We start from the raw sequence: 18,307 nt of genomic DNA, 5'->3' as shown, positions 1-18,307 counted from the left end.
ATCGGTGCAATTCAGAAACGAAACATCAAAACAAAGGAGAATTAAACAAGGGGTGCCACAGGGTGGTGTCCTATCCCCACTTTTGTTTAATTTCTACATATCTAAGCTACCTTCACCACCGGATGGAGTCACAATCGTTTCCTACGCCGATGACTGCACAATAATGGCCACAGGCCCAGGCCCAGAGATCGATGAGCTATGCAATAAAATAAACGGCTATCTCCCTGATCTCTCCAGTTTTTTCGCCTCGCGAAACCTGGCATTGTCACCGACTAAATCTTCCGCGACCTTATTTACAACATGGACGCCCCAAATGTCGACCATATTGAACATCCACGTCGATGGCACTACGCTACCGACTGTCCTACACCCCAAAATCTTGGGTGTGACGTTTGATCAGGATCTACATTTTGGTGCGCACGCAACCGCAATTGTTCCGAGAATTCAGAGCCGTAATAAAATCTTCAAATCCCTTGCTGGCAGTACCTGGGGAAAAGATAAAGATACGCTCTTGACCACATACAAAGCAATTAGCCAGCCGATTACGTGCTACGCGTCACCCATATGGTCGCCAAGCCTAAAAACCACCCACTGGAAGAAACTACAGGCCTGCCAAAATACTGCTCTCAGAATCGCCACGGGCTGTCTTCTTATGTCCCCAGAACACCATCTGCATAATGAGGCGAGAATACTCCCCATCAGGGAGAGAAATGAGATGCTGACCAAACAGTTTCTGTTGAATACCCAGAAACCTGGGCATCCCAACAGACATCTGATTGACGAACCAGCACCGCCTAGGGGCCTAAGGAGTCATCTCCGTAAGCATTTTGAGGAAATACGGCACCTGAGAACCCAGCCGTATGAAGCGAAAAAACACAAGCAGGTCTTTGGTGAACTCCATAGACAGGCGTCGGACCTTTATGTCGGGAATTGCCCGGTGAATCCAGTACTTGAAGAAAAATATCCAGAGCTCGCGGAAGAGGAACGCATACTCCCCAGGGAAACGCGTGTCACTCTTGCTCAACTTCGTTCTGGATACTGTAACAGGTTAAACTCTTACCTATCCAGAATCAACCCCGACATACAAAATGTATGCCCCGCTTGCAATGTGTCCCCACATGACACCAACCATCTCTTTAATTGTAATGTGGAACCAACGCCTCTAACACCCCTTTCCTTATGGTCCACCCCTGTTGAAACGGCAAGTTTCCTTGGACTCCCGTTAGAGGATATTGATGACAATTTGTGATCGGTCGCGGCTATTAGGTGGGGCGAGCATTGCTACAACAACAACAACAACGCGGAAAAATAATTTTGGCATGTATTCTTATAGAGAAATTCACATGAGCCGCAGTGTTGATAAAATAGGCAAAGAAGTGAAGCGCCGCCACATGTTGCTTTATAGTCCGTGCACGCTAGGCGACGCGACACGTTCCATAAAATATTTGCGGCAATTTTGACTAATTGGCCAACTTGGTCGTGTTGTGTAGCCACTGTCGGAAAGTGTGCATGGTTGCTTAAGAATAAATGCAAAGATTATTTTGTCGCTACGTGCCGCGTCGCTAAGTGTGCACGGACTTTAATTCTATTTTTATGAGCATAAGCACGTTGCTTGTGATGTGCACGATTACCGCTTTCGAAACATCTCCTATTCATCGATTGCCGGCTCCGCGTTTCCTTTTAAATTGATTGAATTCGCCATCTTTGCAAGCCAAACCAGCAGTAATTTTTTGGTATACTTCGTGTCGAGTTGAAAATCTAAGTTTATTAGCTTGTTAATATTTAGAACTTTGAAACTAGTATTCCAACTACATATTTAGAACAGAAATATAGCTGAAATGGGGGATCAAGAGAATGGAAACTCAAATGGCAATTACAATGATGAGGTAAGCTTTGGAGTAATATTTTACAATGCAAATAGTTTGCAAAATTGATGTTGATAATTTTATTTATTTAATTTACATAATTGATAACGTTTAATTTCTTATGTATATACCTAATTAATATATTGCGGGATAATATGCAAACATTTATGTGGAAGCATTTATAAGCGTCACAGTGAGATTCAAAATGGCGGATGTAAACCACAGTAATTCTTTAATTTAGCTCACAACTGCTAAAACTCGTCCAAAAATATCGAGACAGGTGTCAAGGGCCCGTATTTGATCCAGGACGACGAATTATTTTGAAAGATATTTTCAAAACCCCTAAAATGGCATCGGAGCGCTCGAGGTGGTATCCATGGTATTTTTGCGCAGAACACTTTTGTATTAGCGGCAGGGCCGTACCAAGACTAGTGCAAGGGTGCGGGGCCAGGGCCCCCAGCTCCGAGGGGTCCCAAACCCGAGTCACAAAAATTTCACGAAAAATGTATACACTAAATTATGGGAAAATTATATTTTTTATTTATTTTATTTATATTCTAATCCAAAAGCAGATGTCGGGATGGACGTCTAGGATAGAAATTGAGTAAAATACCGTATTCTACACATACTAAACGTCGATTTAGACCATCCACTAAAAATTCTCGGCTTTGCTTTGGATTTTGAACTGTGGATGAGCGAAAATGAACGTTTCGAATGTGCCGAATGAGCTACTATTAGTGTTTGAAAATTATCTAATTACACTGGATCACAAATTCCAACTTTTTATCTGCACCAGAGACGCCATTATGAAATTCCTATGTAAAATCACCCCCTGATTCCGAAAATCAAGGTTATTTTTAATTCTATGGTAACGTTTTTGAGATATTTACGAATTACCGTTATTTAAAAAAAATATAATAAAATAAAAAATTGGTCCACAATCATATATATCTCAAGAACGAATTGAGCAATTCCAAAGTTCCAGTTTGAAGTTTTTAAAAGGTAATAAAATTTGCTATAAACTGTACATACATCACTTTTTGCGGGGCCCTGTGTAGGGATTTACTACACATTGTTATGAAATACTTGTTGTTAACACTTTAATTATTCTTTAAAAATCGAGTTTCAAAGTTTTTTATATTTCATGTTATTTTTGATGTGAAAATTTTTATATTGGTTTTTGAATTTATATTGAACAAATATAATTGAACTGTACGTGATTGTTGAATAATATAGTTATTAAAAAATATAATTGAATTGTGCGTGGTCATTATATCAGGAATTTCATGAAATATGGCGATTCTACCAAATCAGCTAAATCTGTAACTGGGAGCCGAAGAGTATAATCCTTGCGCATTTAAGCCGAAATATTACTCAAAGCGGAAATATTACACCAAATCAACCAGCAATCCAAACAATCAAGTTTTTTTTTAGAAAAGCAAAGAAATTAAGCAAAAACATCCAGCAATCCAAACAATCAAGTATTTCTAGAAGGCTTCTCGGTGTTACTCTATCTTCAGACTATCACACGAAATCGTTAAAATTCGGCAGAAGCGAAAGTATTCGAGCAGCACCCCAGCGGGTTAGGGGGTCAGAATATTCCCGCGGAAGGTAGGCCTGTCGTAAGAGGCGACCAAAATAACAGATTCAAGGGGCTGTGCAGCGCAACCCTTCAGGTTGCCAGTGCAATATATAGCTACTCCAAACCCAATTGCCAACCTCACCTATTCGCGGCGAATCCTGTTTCACTAACAGACGAGGCTCTGGCGACCCCAAGCTCCTCATGGAACTTGGTGGTGGCGAGGGAGGGAATGGCTTGATGGTTTAATGTGGCCACATAAATCGTTCCCGAAATGGTCGGTCTAGCACCTTAATGGTGCTGTGTTACCGGAGCGTACCGGATCTGTATCCGGCGAAGGACAATTACATCGATAACACTCGCCAAAGACTTCGGGGAGCAACCTTATCGCTACAACAACAACAGCAGCACAACAAACATCTTACCGACTGCGCCAATGCATCTTCACTCTCTTCAGCTGCTTGATATATGATAAAAACAAGTTGATCCAGCAACACTATAAAATATAGTGCTTCCGATCTAATTTGTATACCATAAGTTAAATCTTGCAGCAGTGTAAGTATCTTTTGTATTTTTTCTTGGTCATGTGAACGTTTGAGGACGAATGCTTGCAACGGTACAAAGCGGATATCGTCAACGACTTATTTTCTGTAGGAGTATAACACAGGCCCAAAATGCATCTGAGTCAGCAGTCAAATTGCCCAACACATACACACATACATATCCTCAATTATACTCACTGCATCTTGAATCACTTAGAAAGTTCTATACATTTTTGCTCTCAATTAGTCACCAACAGATCAGTTATCTATAGAGTAATTCATCACTGCAACAGCAAACGACGGCGCGTATGAGTTACCTTTACATTCGATAAATACGTATATTACAATTTCTGCCATTCTACTATCTTCATCGTTTAAAGAGCTATGACTTGACATAGCAACAATTGCAAAATATCAAGCAGTTCATAATATTTAAAAACAATTTAAAGGCAGAAGAAAAGCAAAAAGAAGCGCATACGTTAATACGCGGATCAGAGCGTCGCTAAAGTGTGTGGTAGTGAATTCAGTCACTGCATTTCGTGAGCAGTCATTCAGCTGTAACGTTACAACATATCCACATCAACTACTAAATATTTATATCTATATATTGATTATATAATTTGATTTTAATTTTATATTATACTTATAGAAGTCTATAGTATTATTGTTAATTTTTATTTTTGTGAACCTTTTTCAAAATGGTTCATTCTCCGCGTGAAACGGGCGCGGGAGATAGGTAAAATAGGTCTCTTATAGATATATAGGATCCATGTGAGTTCTCGTCAGAAAATATACGCAATCCCTACGATAGGAATGAAATTTGTGCCACTTCGGTAAAATTACCGCAATTTTGGTCGAACTGTCCAGAAGGATGGTTCGTACATGCTGAGACGCAATTTGCTACAAAAGGCATAACTTGAGATTTGACTAAATATGAGATTGTAATAACTGCCTTGCCACAAGGCATTATTGCAAATGTATTAGATGTTATTCAAAATCCACCTGAAAGTGGAAAATATGTCAATTTAAAGAAAAATCTTATTGATAGGCACTCCTTAAGCGAACAGAGAATATTGGATAAAATTTTATCAGATACTGAGATAGGTGATCGGAAACCTTCTAAATATTATAGGACCCTTGACCAACTAGCAGGTAATACTATCGATTCAAATTTCCTAAAAAAATCTGTGGTAACGTAAACGTACCAGTTACGCAGTTAGAAATAGAGTTGTTACATCTTCGATTAATATTGATGAATTTGGAAAAATTGTAGAGAATTATTTTCAGTTGAAAATCAATATACAAAGCTTTTGAAAAATTTTCCTTTAACTTCTGAGCCAGATTATAATAAAAAGGTTAACCAATGGACAGTTCATATTATAACAAATAAAGTATTACCTTTTTGTAGGCCAAGAAGTTTAGATCCTGTTAAATTTAAAATAGCAAAGACTGAATTCGATTTTTTATTAAAGTCAGGAATATGTCGTCCATCTAAATCACATGGAATATCGCCATTACATTTAGTACCTAAAAAAGACGCAAATGATTGGCGTCGTTGCGGAGATTATCGTAGGATTAATTTAATCACTGTACATGATCGATACCCTTTGCCACACATAAATGATTTACATATTGATTTCAAAAATAAAACAATATTTTCAAAGACAGATTTGGTTAGGGCTTACCATCAGATACCTGTTGCGGAAGAAGACATTCATAAGACTGCCATAACCACACCTTTTGGAATGTTCGATTTCGTCAGAATACCTTTTGGATTACGAAATTCAGCGCAATAAGTGTTCACGATTTAGATTTTATATTTGTTTATTTGGACGATATACTGATAGCTAGTAAAGATGAATCAGAACATTTACAACATCTTAATATACTATTTCAACGTTTAGATAAGTACGGATTGAATATCAAGCCATCTAAGTGCGTTTTTGGAGTAGGTAAAATTAGTTTCCTAGGTTTTAACATATCAGTTGAAGGTATTCAACCATCAGCGGAGAAAATTCAATCAATTCTTGATTTTGGACGGCCAATTTCAATCAAACAAATGCAAAAGTTTGTGGGAATGGTTAATTTTTGCCATAGGTATATACCAAAGCTTGCTGAAATGCTAGACCCAATACACAGCATGATAACAAAGGCATCAAAGAGTAAAGATAAGGTACTTGATTGGTCTGATGAAACATTGCAAGCATTTGAGAAAGTAAAAGAGAGTTTTGCTAAGAAAACATTACTAACACATTTCAACAGTGAAGCAATTCCCCAGCGGGTTAGGGGATCAGAATATACCCGCGGTAGGTATGCCAGTGGTAAGAGGCGACTAAAGTATCATATTCAAGGCGCTGTGTAGCGCAACCCTTCAGGTTGCCAGCGCAATATATAGCTTCTCCAAACCCAATTGTCAACCTCACCTATCCGCGGCGAATCCTGTTATTGGAACTAATATCAGATCCATTTTTAAATATTCAAATTTGGTGTGAGACGTGACTTAATTTAACAAGGCCATATATACCCCAAGTGTTAAGAAAATTAGTGTTCGAGAAATTACATGGTATAGCCCATGTTGGTATTAAAGCAACACGCCGGTTAATCACTAATAGATATTTTTGGCCAGGAATGAATAAAGATGTAAACCAGTGGGCGAAAGTGCATTAATTGTCAAAAAAAGTAAAATTTGTAGACATACAAAATCGCAAGTTTCGAAAATACCAATTCCAAAAAGGCGGTTTGAGCATGTACATTTAGATATCGCTGGACCTCTTCCTCCATCATATGATTTTAGATATATATTAACTTTAATAGATAGGAATTCTCGTTGGCCGGAGGCATATCTTCAAATGTGGCAAAAAATGTGGCAGAAACTTTTTTTGTGAGTATATTATATCACGATTTGGAGTTCCGTTGACAATTACAACTGATCAGGGAGCGTAATTTACATCGCAGGTTTTTACAGAGCTCTCAAAACTATTAGGAAGTCATAAAATCATAACCGCTGCTTATCATCGCAAGATAATACCCCAGCGGGTTAGGGGATCAGAATATACCCGCGGTAGGTATGCATGTCGTAAGAGGCGACTAAAATACCAGATTCAAAGGGCTGTGTAGCGCAACCATTTAGGTTGCCAGAGCAATATATAGCTTCTCCAAACCCAATTGTCAACCTCACCTATCCGCGGCGAATCCTGTTTCACTAACAGACGAGGCTCTGGCGACCCCAAGCTCCTCATGGAACTTGGGGGTAGGGAGGGAGGTAATGGCCTGAAGGTTTAATGTGGCCACATAAATCGTTCCCGAGATGGTCGGGCTAGCACCTTAATGGTGCTATGGTACCGGAGCGTACCGGATTTGTATCCGGCAAAGGACCATCACATCGATAACTCTCCCCAAAGCCTTCGGGGAGCAACCTTATCGCTACAACAACAACAACATCGCAAGATAATGGAATAGTTGAACGCTTTCATAGGCAACTTAAAGCTTCAACTATGGTGGAAGTGCAGCTGAATGGTATGAGGAGGTACTTATAGTGTTGTTTGGTTTGCGATCATCTTATAAAGAAATCATTCAATCTACAGCTGCAGAGATAGTATATGCGGAAAATCTAAGACTTCCTTCGCAAATGGTAGTTCGATCTGAAAATAAATTTGACTCATCTGATGGTCTGTTAAAATTAAAACAAAATTTCAAGAATTGTGCATCAAACATATCTCACCATAAAAATTCACTAGTTTATGTTCCAAAAGATTTAAATGATTGCAAGTTTGTATTAGTTAGCGTTGATAGAAAGACAACCGGTTTACAGGAGCCATTTGAAGGACCATTTGAGGTAATAGAGAAAACACCAAAGTGGTTCAAAATTAATTATTATAATAAATTCATGAATATTTCTAGAGACAATTAAATCTGCATATTTGGATGCGAGTAAATATAGTTGTTTGGATAAAACAAATATGGAACAATTTGGAAGACGGGAGTAGTGTAGGGATTTACTACACGTTGTTATGAAATACTTGTTGTTGTTAACACTTTAATTATTCTTTAAAAATCGAGTTTCTAGTTTTTTATATTTCATGTTATTTTTGATCTGAAAATTTTTATATTGGTTTTTGAATTTATATTGAACAAATATAATTGAATTGTTCGTGATTGTTGAATAATATAGTTATTAACAAATATAATCGTGATTGTTGAATAATATAGTTATTAACAAATATAATTGAATTGTGCGTGTTCATTATATCAGGAATTTCATGAAACCCTGCAGGTTCAAAGATCATTACGGATTTTTTAAATTTTTTTGTAGAATATAAAAAAATTTGTACTTTGCGAGGACGGATCTCGAAAACTTTATTTTTTTGCAGATTTTTTGTTTGCTCTCTTTTATTACAAAACAAGTAAGGAAGGTTAAGTTCGGGTGTAACCGAACATTACATACTCAGTTGAGAGCTATGGTGACAACATAAGGGAAAATAACCATGTAGGAAAATGAACCGAGGGAAACCCTGGAATGTGTTTGTATGACATGTGTATCAAATGAAAGGCATTAAAGAGTATTTTATGAAGGAGTGGGCCATAGTTCTATAGGTTGACGCTATTTAGGGATATCGCCATAAAGGTGGATCAGGGTTGATTCTAGAATTTGTTTGTACGATATGGGTATCAAATGAAAGGTGTTAATGAGTATTTTAAAAGGGCGTGGGGCTTAGTTCTATAGGTGGATGCCGTTTCGAGATATCGCCATAAAGGTGGACCAGGGGTGACCCTAGAATTTGTTTGTACAATATGTGTATCAAAAGAAAGGTGTTAATGAGTATTTTAAAAGGGAGTAATCCTTAGTTCCATAGGTGGACGCCGTTTCGAGATATCGTCACAAAGGTGGACCAGGGGTGACCCTAGAATTTGTTTGTACAATATGGGTATCAAAAGAAAGGTGTTAATGAGTATTTTAAAAGGGAGTAATCCTTAGTTCCATAGGTGGACGCCGTTTCGAGATATCGCCACAAAGGTGGACCAGGGGTGACCCTAGAATTTGTTTGTACAATATGGGTATCAAAAGAAAGGTGTTAATGAGTATTTTAAAAGGGAGTGATGCTTAGTTCCACAGGTGGACGCCGTTTCGAGATATCGCCATAAAGGTGGACCAGGTGTGACCCTAGAATTTGTTTGTACGATATGGGTATCAAATTAAAGGTATTAATGAGGGTTTTAAAAGGGAGTGGTGGTAGTTGTATAGGTGGTCGCCTTTTCGAGATATCGCCATAAAGGTGGACCAGGGGTGACTCTAGAATGTGTTTGTACGATATGGGTATCAAATGAAAGGTGTTAATGAGTATTTTAAAAGGGAGTGATGCTTAGTTCCACAGGTGGACGCCGTTTCGAGATATCGCCATAAAGGTGGACCAGGTGTGACCCTAGAATTTGTTTGTACGATATGGGTATCAAATTAAAGGTATTAATGAGGGTTTTAAAAGGGAGTGGTGGTAGTTGTATAGGTGGTCGCCTTTTCGAGATATCGCCATAAAGGTGGGCCAGGGGTGACTCTAGAATGTGTTTGTACGATATGGGTATCAAATGAAAGGTGTTAATGAGTATTTTAAAAGGGAGTAATCCTTAGTTCCATAGGTGGACGCCGTTTCGAGATATCGCCACAAAGGTGGACCAGGGGTGACCCTAGGATTTGTTTGTACAATATGGGTATGAAAAGAAAGGTGTTAATGAGTATTTTAAAAGGGAGTGATGCTTAGTTCCACAGGTGGACGCCGTTTCGAGATATCACCATAAAGGTGGACCAGGTGTGACCCTAGAATTTGTTTGTACAATATGGGTATCAAAAGAAAGGTGTTAATGAGTATTTTAAAAGGGAGTAATCCTTAGTTCCATAGGTGGACGCCGTTTCGAGATATCGCCACAAAGGTGGACCAGGGGTGAGCCTAGAATTTGTTTGTACAATACGGGTATCAAAAGAAAGGCGTTAATGAGTATTTTAAAAGGGAGTAATCCTTAGTTCCATAGGTGGACGCCGTTTCGAGATATCGCCACAAAGGTGGACCAGGGGTGACCCTAGAATTTGTTTGTACAATATGGGTATCAAAAGAAAGGTGTTAATGAGTATTTTAAAAGGGAGTGATGCTTAGTTCCACAGGTGGACGCCGTTTCGAGATATCGCCATAAAGGTGGACCAGGTGTGACCCTAGAATTTGTTCGTACGATATGGGTATCAAATTAAAGGTATTAATGAGGGTTTTAAAAGGGAGTGGTGGTAGTTGTATAGGTGGTCGCCTTTTCGAGAAATCGCCATAAAGGTGGACCAGGGGTGACTCTAGATTGTGTTTTTACGATATGGGTATCAAATGAAAGGTGTTAATGAGTATTTTTAAAGGGAGTGATCCTTAGTTCTATAGGTGGAAGGAAGCCTTTTCGAGATATCGCCATAAAGGTGGACCAAGGGTGACTCTAGAATGTTTGTACGATATGGGTATCAAACGAAAGGTGTTACTGAGCATTTTAAGAGGGAGTGGGCATTAGGTCTATAAGTGGACGCCTTTTCGAGATATCGCCATTAGGGTGGGCCAGGGTGACTCTAGGATATGTTTGTACGATATGGGTATCAAATGAAAGGTGGTAATGAGTATTTTAAAAGGGAGTAATCCTTAGTTCTATAGGTTGACGCCTTTTCGAGATATCGCCATAAAGGTGGACCAAGGGTGACTCTAGAATGTTTGTACGATATGGGTATCAAACGAAAGGTGTTACTGAGCATTTTAAGAGGGAGTGGGCATTAGGTCTATAGGTGGACGCCTTTTTGAGATATCGCCATTAGGGTGGGCCAGGGGTGACTCTAGAATGTTTGTACGATATGGGTAAATAACGAAAGGTGTTACTGAGCATTTTAAAGAGTGAGTGGGCATTAGGTCTATAGGTGGACGCCTTTTCGAGATATCGCCATTAGGGTGGGCCAGGGGTGACTCTAGAATGTATTTGTACGATATGGATATCAAATTAAAGGTATTAATAAGGGTTTTAAAAGCGAGTGGCCCTTAGATGTATATGTGAAGGCGTTTTCGCGATATCGACCAAAATGTGGACCAGGTGATCCAGAAAATCTTCTGTCGGGTACTGCTAAATTATTTATATATGCAATACCGCTAACAGTATTCTTGCCAAGATTCCAAACGCTGTTGATTTCGCCTTGTAGAACTTTTTCATTTTCTTCTACTTAATATGGTAGGTGTTACACCCATTTTACAAAGTTTTTTCCAAAGTTATATTTTGCGTCAATAAACCAATCCAATTACCATGTTTCATCCCTTTTTTCGTATTTGGTATAGAATTATGGCATTTTTTTCATTTTTCGTAATTTTCGATATCGATAAAGTGGGCGTGGTTATGGTCGGATTTCGGCCATTTTTTTTATCAAGATAAAGTGATTTCAGATAAGTGCGTGGACTAAGTTTAGTAAAGATATATCGGTTTTTGCTCAAGTTATTGTGTTAACGGCCGAGATGAAGGCCAGACGGTGGACTGTGTATAAAAACTGGGCGTGTCTTCCACCGATTTCGCCCATTTTCACAGAAAACAGTTACCGTCATAGAGTCTATGCTTCTACCAAATTTAAGGATTGGTAAATTTTTGTTCGACTTATGGCATTAAAAGTATTCTAGACAAACTAAATGAAAATGGGCGGAGCCACGCCCATTTTGAAATTTTCTTTTATTTTTATATTTTGTTGCATCATATCATTACTGGAGTTGAATTCTGACTTTATATACTTATATACAGTAAAGATATTAAATTTTTTGTTAAAATTTGAATTAAAAAAAATTTTTTTTTAAAAAGTGGGCGTGTTCTTCATCCAATTTTGCTAATTTTTATTTAGCACATATATAGTAATAGTAGTAACGTTACTGCCAAATTTCATCATGATATCTTCAACGACTGCCAAATTACAGCTTGCAAAACTTTTAGATTACCTTCTTGTAAAAGTGGGCGGTGCCACGCCCATTGTCCAACATCTTACTAATTTTCTATTCTGCGTCATAACATCAACCCATCTACCAAGTTTCATCGCTTTATCCGCCTTTGGCAATGAATTATCGCATTTTTTCGGTTTTTCGAAATTTTCGATATCGAAAAAATGGGCGTGGTTATAGTCCGATATCGTTCATTTTAAATAGCGATCTGAGATGAGTGCCCAGGAATCTACATACCAAATTTCATCAAGATACCTCAAAATTTACTCAAGTTATCGTGTTAACGGACGGACGGACGTGGCTCAATCAAATTTTTTTTCGATCCTGATTATTTTGATATATGGAAGTCTATATCTATCTCGATTCCTTTATATATGTACAACCAACCGTTATCCAATCAAACTTAATATACTCTGTGAGCTCTGCTCAACTGAGTATAAAAATAAGCTTTCATTGAACAAAATCGATGGACTAATACAAAAGTTATAAGCATTGATGTAAATATTCCCATTTAATACTTAAGTACCCTACTGGTACATATGTGTTAGTATTCGTATATCAGTTAGTTTTTGCAGATTTTTTTGTTTTCTCTCTAAGCTCTGTTTTATTACAAAAAAAATAAGCTTTCACTCAACAAAATTGATGGACTAATACATAAGTTATAAGCTCTCTAGTAAATATATCAATTTAATACTAATAAAAAGTTTTCGAGATCCTTCCTCGCAAAGTACAATTTTTTATATATTTTTACAAAAAAAAATTAAAAAATCCGTAATGATTGTTCGTTATCTTTGAACCTGCAGGGCCCGCAAAAAGTGTTGTATGCGCAGTTTATAGCAAATTTTATTACCTTTAAAAACTTCAAACCGTTTTGGAATTGCTCAATTCGTTCTTGAGATATATAATTAAGTGGACCCAATTTATTTTTTTTTTTTTTTTGTGAAATAACGGTAATTCGTAAATATCTCAAAAACGTTACCATAGAATTAAAAATAACCTTGATTTTCGGAATCAGAGGGTGATTTTACATAGGAATTTCATAATGGCATCTCTGGTGCATTTGGGCTGTAAACCAGTGGTATTGAAAGCTTTTAAGTCGTGTAAATGGACACAATGAAATTCCACTTATATGCGAACGACTCGAGAACCGTGCGCGCAGATTATATTTATTTATTTACTTATTAGTCTACGAGTTTAACAATTAATCAGACTAAGTATAATTACGGATTACAGAATAAATTAAAGAAGCATACATGGTGAGCAAAATTATATTATAAAATATGTATATATGTATGTATGTATGTATGATTAAACAATCTTACAGACTAGAATACAAAAGCAAATAAATACTTAAACAAATAATCAACTGAAAACCACAACGAATAACGTAAGTAACATGACTAGCGAAAACAAAAGATAAAAAGATAATGCAAGTAAAGATTATAGGAACTCTTGCAAAGTTGACTTGAAGATGCTTCTCGACAAAGAAAAATCAATAAAAAACCTCCTTGAGAGTCTATTAAATTCATTTAGTGCCCGAAAAATTGGGTCAAAATTACAATAATTATCCCTGCAAGCACTCATGTAAAATGGAAAAAATGTTCGAAGACTCCGATTAGGTACATTAAATTACACCTTCGCTAAGAGAACAGGGCAATCAAGAGAGCCAACTATTAGATCATAGACGAACATTAGCAGATGTTCTATCCTTCTGGATTCGAGAGGTTGGAGATTTATGAGTAAGCAGCGCGAATGATAGGATGGAATTGGGTCGTCAAAGTTGAGTGAAAATAGACAAAAACGAGTAAATTTTCTTTGAACCCTTTCAATTCTGGCAGCATAGCAGCTATAGATAGGATTCCAAACAATTGAGGCGTATTCTAGTTTTGAACGAACGAGAGAGGTATAAAGAGCCTTCCTTGTATAAGGATCCTTAAAGTCTTTTGCATATCTACGAAGAAAGGCAAGGTTTCTGTAAGCCTTGGGAAGCATATAAGAGATATGATTGACAAAAGAGAAAGAGGAATCAAAAACAACACCTAAGTCAATAAATTCATTAACCGAAACCAGTCGAGCACCTGCGATATCGTAGAGGGTGGAATATAAGTTAGATGATTTAGTAAACGACATGTGGAAACATTTATTCACATTGAGGAAGAGATTATTGGCATTACACCATTCAATAAGATTATTTAGGTCATTTTGTAGGAGTAGGGAATCCGACTCGCCATTAACTCTATGAAATAACTTTAAATCATCTGCATATAGAAGGAAAGAGGACGAAAAAAAACAGGAACCAATATCATTTATAACACAAACAACAAAGGCCCGAGAATGCTACCCTGTGGAACTCCAGACGTTGCATAAAAAGGTAGGGACTTGCAGCCCTCGATTTCAACACATAGAGACCGGTTCGATACATACGATTTTAACCAAGATAAGAATACAGAGTGAAATCCAATATACTCAAGTTTAGATAGTAAGATTTGATGTGAAACTTTATCAAAAGCCTTTGAGAAGTCGGTATATATGGTATCAACCTGGCAGCCATCCTTAAATGCAGAGATACAGAAATCAGAAAACGACCCTAGATTAGTGACAGTAGAGCGGCCAGCAACAAACCCATGTTGACGCGGGTTAATCACCCTTTTAATGATAAAAGACAACTTCTCCTTTATGATTTTTTCGAAAAGTTTTGAGCATACTGTGAGTTTGGCAATCGACCTATAGTTAGAAATGACATTTTTATTACCAGATTTAAAAATAGGACAAATTGAGCACCTTTTCCATCTATCGATAAAAGTTCCAGAGGACAGAGATAAATTGAAGATATGGCAAATGGGAGCGCAGAGAGTTAAACTACAGTTCTTCAGTAAAAAGGCGCAAAGGCCATCAGTGTCACAACTTAGCGAGGGTTTAAGGGAAAGCATAGCATTGCGAACATCATCCTCTGAGATAATGAGGGAGCCAAAATCAATCTGATCACAAAGTCCCGAGCGCGAATGAGAGCCAGCCAAACCTACATTGGCATCATCAAAGTTAGATTTAAAGAATTCCGCAAAAAGCTCAACTGTTTCAGTTAGCTACTGGGAGCTTACCCCATTAAAGGTCATACAGATCGGAATATTCGTTGAACCACGTTTGGAGCGGATAAAGTTCCAAAAGGCTATTGGATTTTCTTTAAGCTCATCTTCGAGCCTACGTATGTAGCGAGTATAAAGAAATTTATCGAGAACATTAAACTGCCGCACACTATTAATGTACTGTTCCCTAAGAGAAATGTTTTCCCTATTTGCCTTATATAATTTATTGAATTTGTTACGCTTGTTCTTCAACCTCTTAAGCGTTATGTTATACCAAGGTAATTTATGCAACCTAGGCCTAAAACGAGGCACTGTACTATGAAATATCTCAGACAACTTCGATAAGAAAAGGTCATAACACATGCTGACGTCATTAGAGAGAAATATATTTGCCCAGTTAAGTGCAAGTAAGACATTGTTCAACTCACAGAAATCAGTAAGACGAAAGTTAAAAGGAGAGTTATCCAATGGCGTCAGCGTAGGGATAGCAGCAAAGGTATTTAATTGAATGACAAGCGGTAAGTGATATCTATCAGATGGACACACAGGAAGAGTACTCTCAGAGAGATCAAATATTAAATTCTCATCGACAAACACTAGATCAAGCAACCTCGAAAGAGTATTAAATAAATTATTGATTTGAATCAAATCGCAACTTAAAATATTATCTATAAGATTGATTTCATAAGAACGGGTGACATTCGTAGGAGTTAGAATACCATTACATTGAAAGTCTGACCAAACAATATTAGGCAGATTGAAATCACCAAGTATGCAAAAACTCGCATCAGGGTGGCTTTCGCATAGATTGACGATGTTCTCGACATGAGATGAGTATAAGGAATCACCACTGTTCGGCGGTATGTACGAGCAACATATCAAAGTTGAACTAGAGGAACTGGAAATACAGACGCACAGCTGATCTAGTAATGAATCATGATGTAGAAGTTGACACCTCGATGAATGCAGGTTTCTGTTAACTGCAATCAACACTCCACCCCCTTTCTTTTGACCAGTTTTCACGGAGTCTCGATCTTTCCGGAAGGTTAGGAATAACTTACAGTCAAAGTATTCTTCATCAAAGAAGTCTTCATTGAGCCACGTTTCCACAATGACATAAACGTCATAGTCCATACGAGACGAAGACAAAAGAAAATCATTAGATTTGGTGCGCATGCCGCCGACATTTTGAAAGTAGACTCTCAAACGTGCATTCGATGAGCAAGTGTGGATATTATGATTGTTGTTGAGTTGATCATTACGTGAACCTACGATACCGATGGGTTTTCTCCGATTTTTGGAAAAAACCGAAATGGCTTGATAGTGACATTAGAGGGCCACAGAGCAGGATCAAATAGCTTATTATAATCTGCTGAGCGCACACGAACTTTAAACGAAACTCTCACCAAAGAGTTGATGTCAGCATCCCTCCTTACTAACTTAAAACAAGCCAACGCTGATGTATCAATTTTTTCCTCTGTGACCGAGGGTCTGAAAGATGAAATATGGATCCATTTATATGGTACAAAAACATCCAGCTCAGCATTGTTATTATTGCCATTAACATTTAATTCGTTTGGTGCACGTGCGCTTCGAATAACTGTGGTTGTTGTTGTTGTTGTAGCAATGCTCGCCCCAACTAATAGCCGCGACCGATCACAAATTGTCATCAATATCCTCTAACGGGAGTCCAAGGAAACTTGCCGTTTCAACAGGGGTGGACCATAAGGAAAGGGGTGTTAGAGGCGTTGGTTCCACATTACAATTAAAGAGATGGTTGGTGTCATGTGGGGACACATTGCAAGCAGGGCATACATTTTGTATGTCGGGGTTGATTCTGGATAGGTAAGAGTTTAACCTGTTACAGTATCCAGAACGAAGTTGAGCAAGAGTGACACGCGTTTCCCTGGGGAGTATGCGTTCCTCTTCTGCGAGTTCTGGATATTTTTCTTCAAGTACTGGATTCACCGAGCAATTCCCGACATAAAGGTCCGACGCCTGTCTATGGAGTTCACCAAGGACCTGCTTGTGTTTTTCCGCTTCATACGGCTGGGTTCTCAGGTGCCGTATTTCCTCAAAATGCTTACGGAGATGACTCCTTAGACCCCTAGGCGGTGCTGGTTCGTCAATCAGATGTCTGTTGGGATGCCCAGGTTTCTGGGTATTCAACAGAAACTGTTTGGTCAGCATCTCATTTCTCTCCCTGATGGGGAGTATTCTCGCCTCATTATGCAGATGGTGTTCTGGGGACATAAGAAGACAGCCCGTGGCGATTCTGAGAGCAGTATTTTGGCAGGCCTGTAGTTTCTTCCAGTGGGTGGTTTTTAGGCTTGGCGACCATATGGGTGACGCGTAGCACGTAATCGGCTGGCTAATTGCTTTGTATGTGGTCAAGAGCATTTCTTTATCTTTTCCCCAGGTACTGCCAGCAAGGGATTTGAGGATTTTATTACGGCTCTGAATTCTTGGAACAATTGCGGTTGCGTGCGCACCAAAATGTAGATCCTGATCAAACGTCACACCCAAGATTTTGGGGTGTAGGACAGTCGGTAGCGTAGTGCCATCGACGTGGATGTTCAATATGGTCGACATTTGGGGCGTCCATGTTGTAAATAAGGTCGCGGAAGATTTAGTCGGTGTCAATGACAGGTTTCGCGAGGCGAAAAAACTGGAGAGATCAGGGAGATAGCCGTTTATTTTATTGCATAGCTCATCGATCTTTGGGCTTGGGCCTGTGGCCATTATTGTACAGTCATCGGCGTAGGAAACGATTGTGACTCCTTCCGGTGGTGAAGGTAGCTTAGATATGTAGAAATTAAACAAAAGCGGGGATAGGACACCACCCTGTGGCACCCCTTGTTTAATTCTCCTTTGTTTTGATGTTTCGTCTCTGAATTGCACCGATGCCTGCCGACCACCCAGATAATTTGCGGTCCACCTTTTAAGACATGGGGGAAGGGTGGACCCTTCCAGGTCTTGCAGTAACGAGCCATGGTTGACCGTATCAAAAGCTTTTGATAGGTCTAACGCTACGAGTACTGTTCTATGGTGGGGATATTGATTCAAACCGCAATTTATCTGGGTGCTAATGACATTTAGCGCGGAGGTAGTGTTATGGAGTTTTCTGAAGCCATGCTGATGAGGGGCTAGCTGCAAATGTGCTTGGAAATAAGGGAGCAAAATGGCTTCAAGCGTCTTTGCCACTGGCGATAGGAGAGATATCGGACGATATGACTCACCTACGTTAGCTGGTTTCCCA

At 38.6% G+C, this 18,307-nt stretch overlaps 1 protein-coding gene across 3 annotated transcripts in view; it reads left to right on the top strand.

Annotated features, from left to right (window-relative positions):
• Positions 1 to 1,685: 1,685 nt before the first annotated feature.
• LOC137238481 (heterogeneous nuclear ribonucleoprotein 87F-like) overlaps positions 1,686 to 18,307 on the top strand; it is a 42,966-nt gene continuing 26,344 nt past the window's right edge. For 2 of the 3 annotated variants that reach the window (XR_010949197.1, XM_067763533.1), the window contains exon 1: positions 1,686 to 1,886. Coding sequence is in view for 2 of the 3 variants with exons in the window: in XM_067763533.1 (XP_067619634.1) it covers positions 1,839 to 1,886 (48 nt within the window). In the remaining variant the exon portion in view is untranslated. The remainder of the gene's footprint in view (positions 1,887 to 18,307) is intronic. The other variant, XM_067763532.1, reaches the window with a different exon arrangement.

The sequence above is a fragment of the Eurosta solidaginis genome, chromosome 1, assembly GCF_040869045.1.
Source record: "Eurosta solidaginis isolate ZX-2024a chromosome 1, ASM4086904v1, whole genome shotgun sequence".
Taxonomy (NCBI): domain Eukaryota; kingdom Metazoa; phylum Arthropoda; class Insecta; order Diptera; family Tephritidae; genus Eurosta; species Eurosta solidaginis.
Note: the sequence above shows the minus strand (reverse complement) of the source record. Positions and strands in the feature narration are given on the sequence as shown.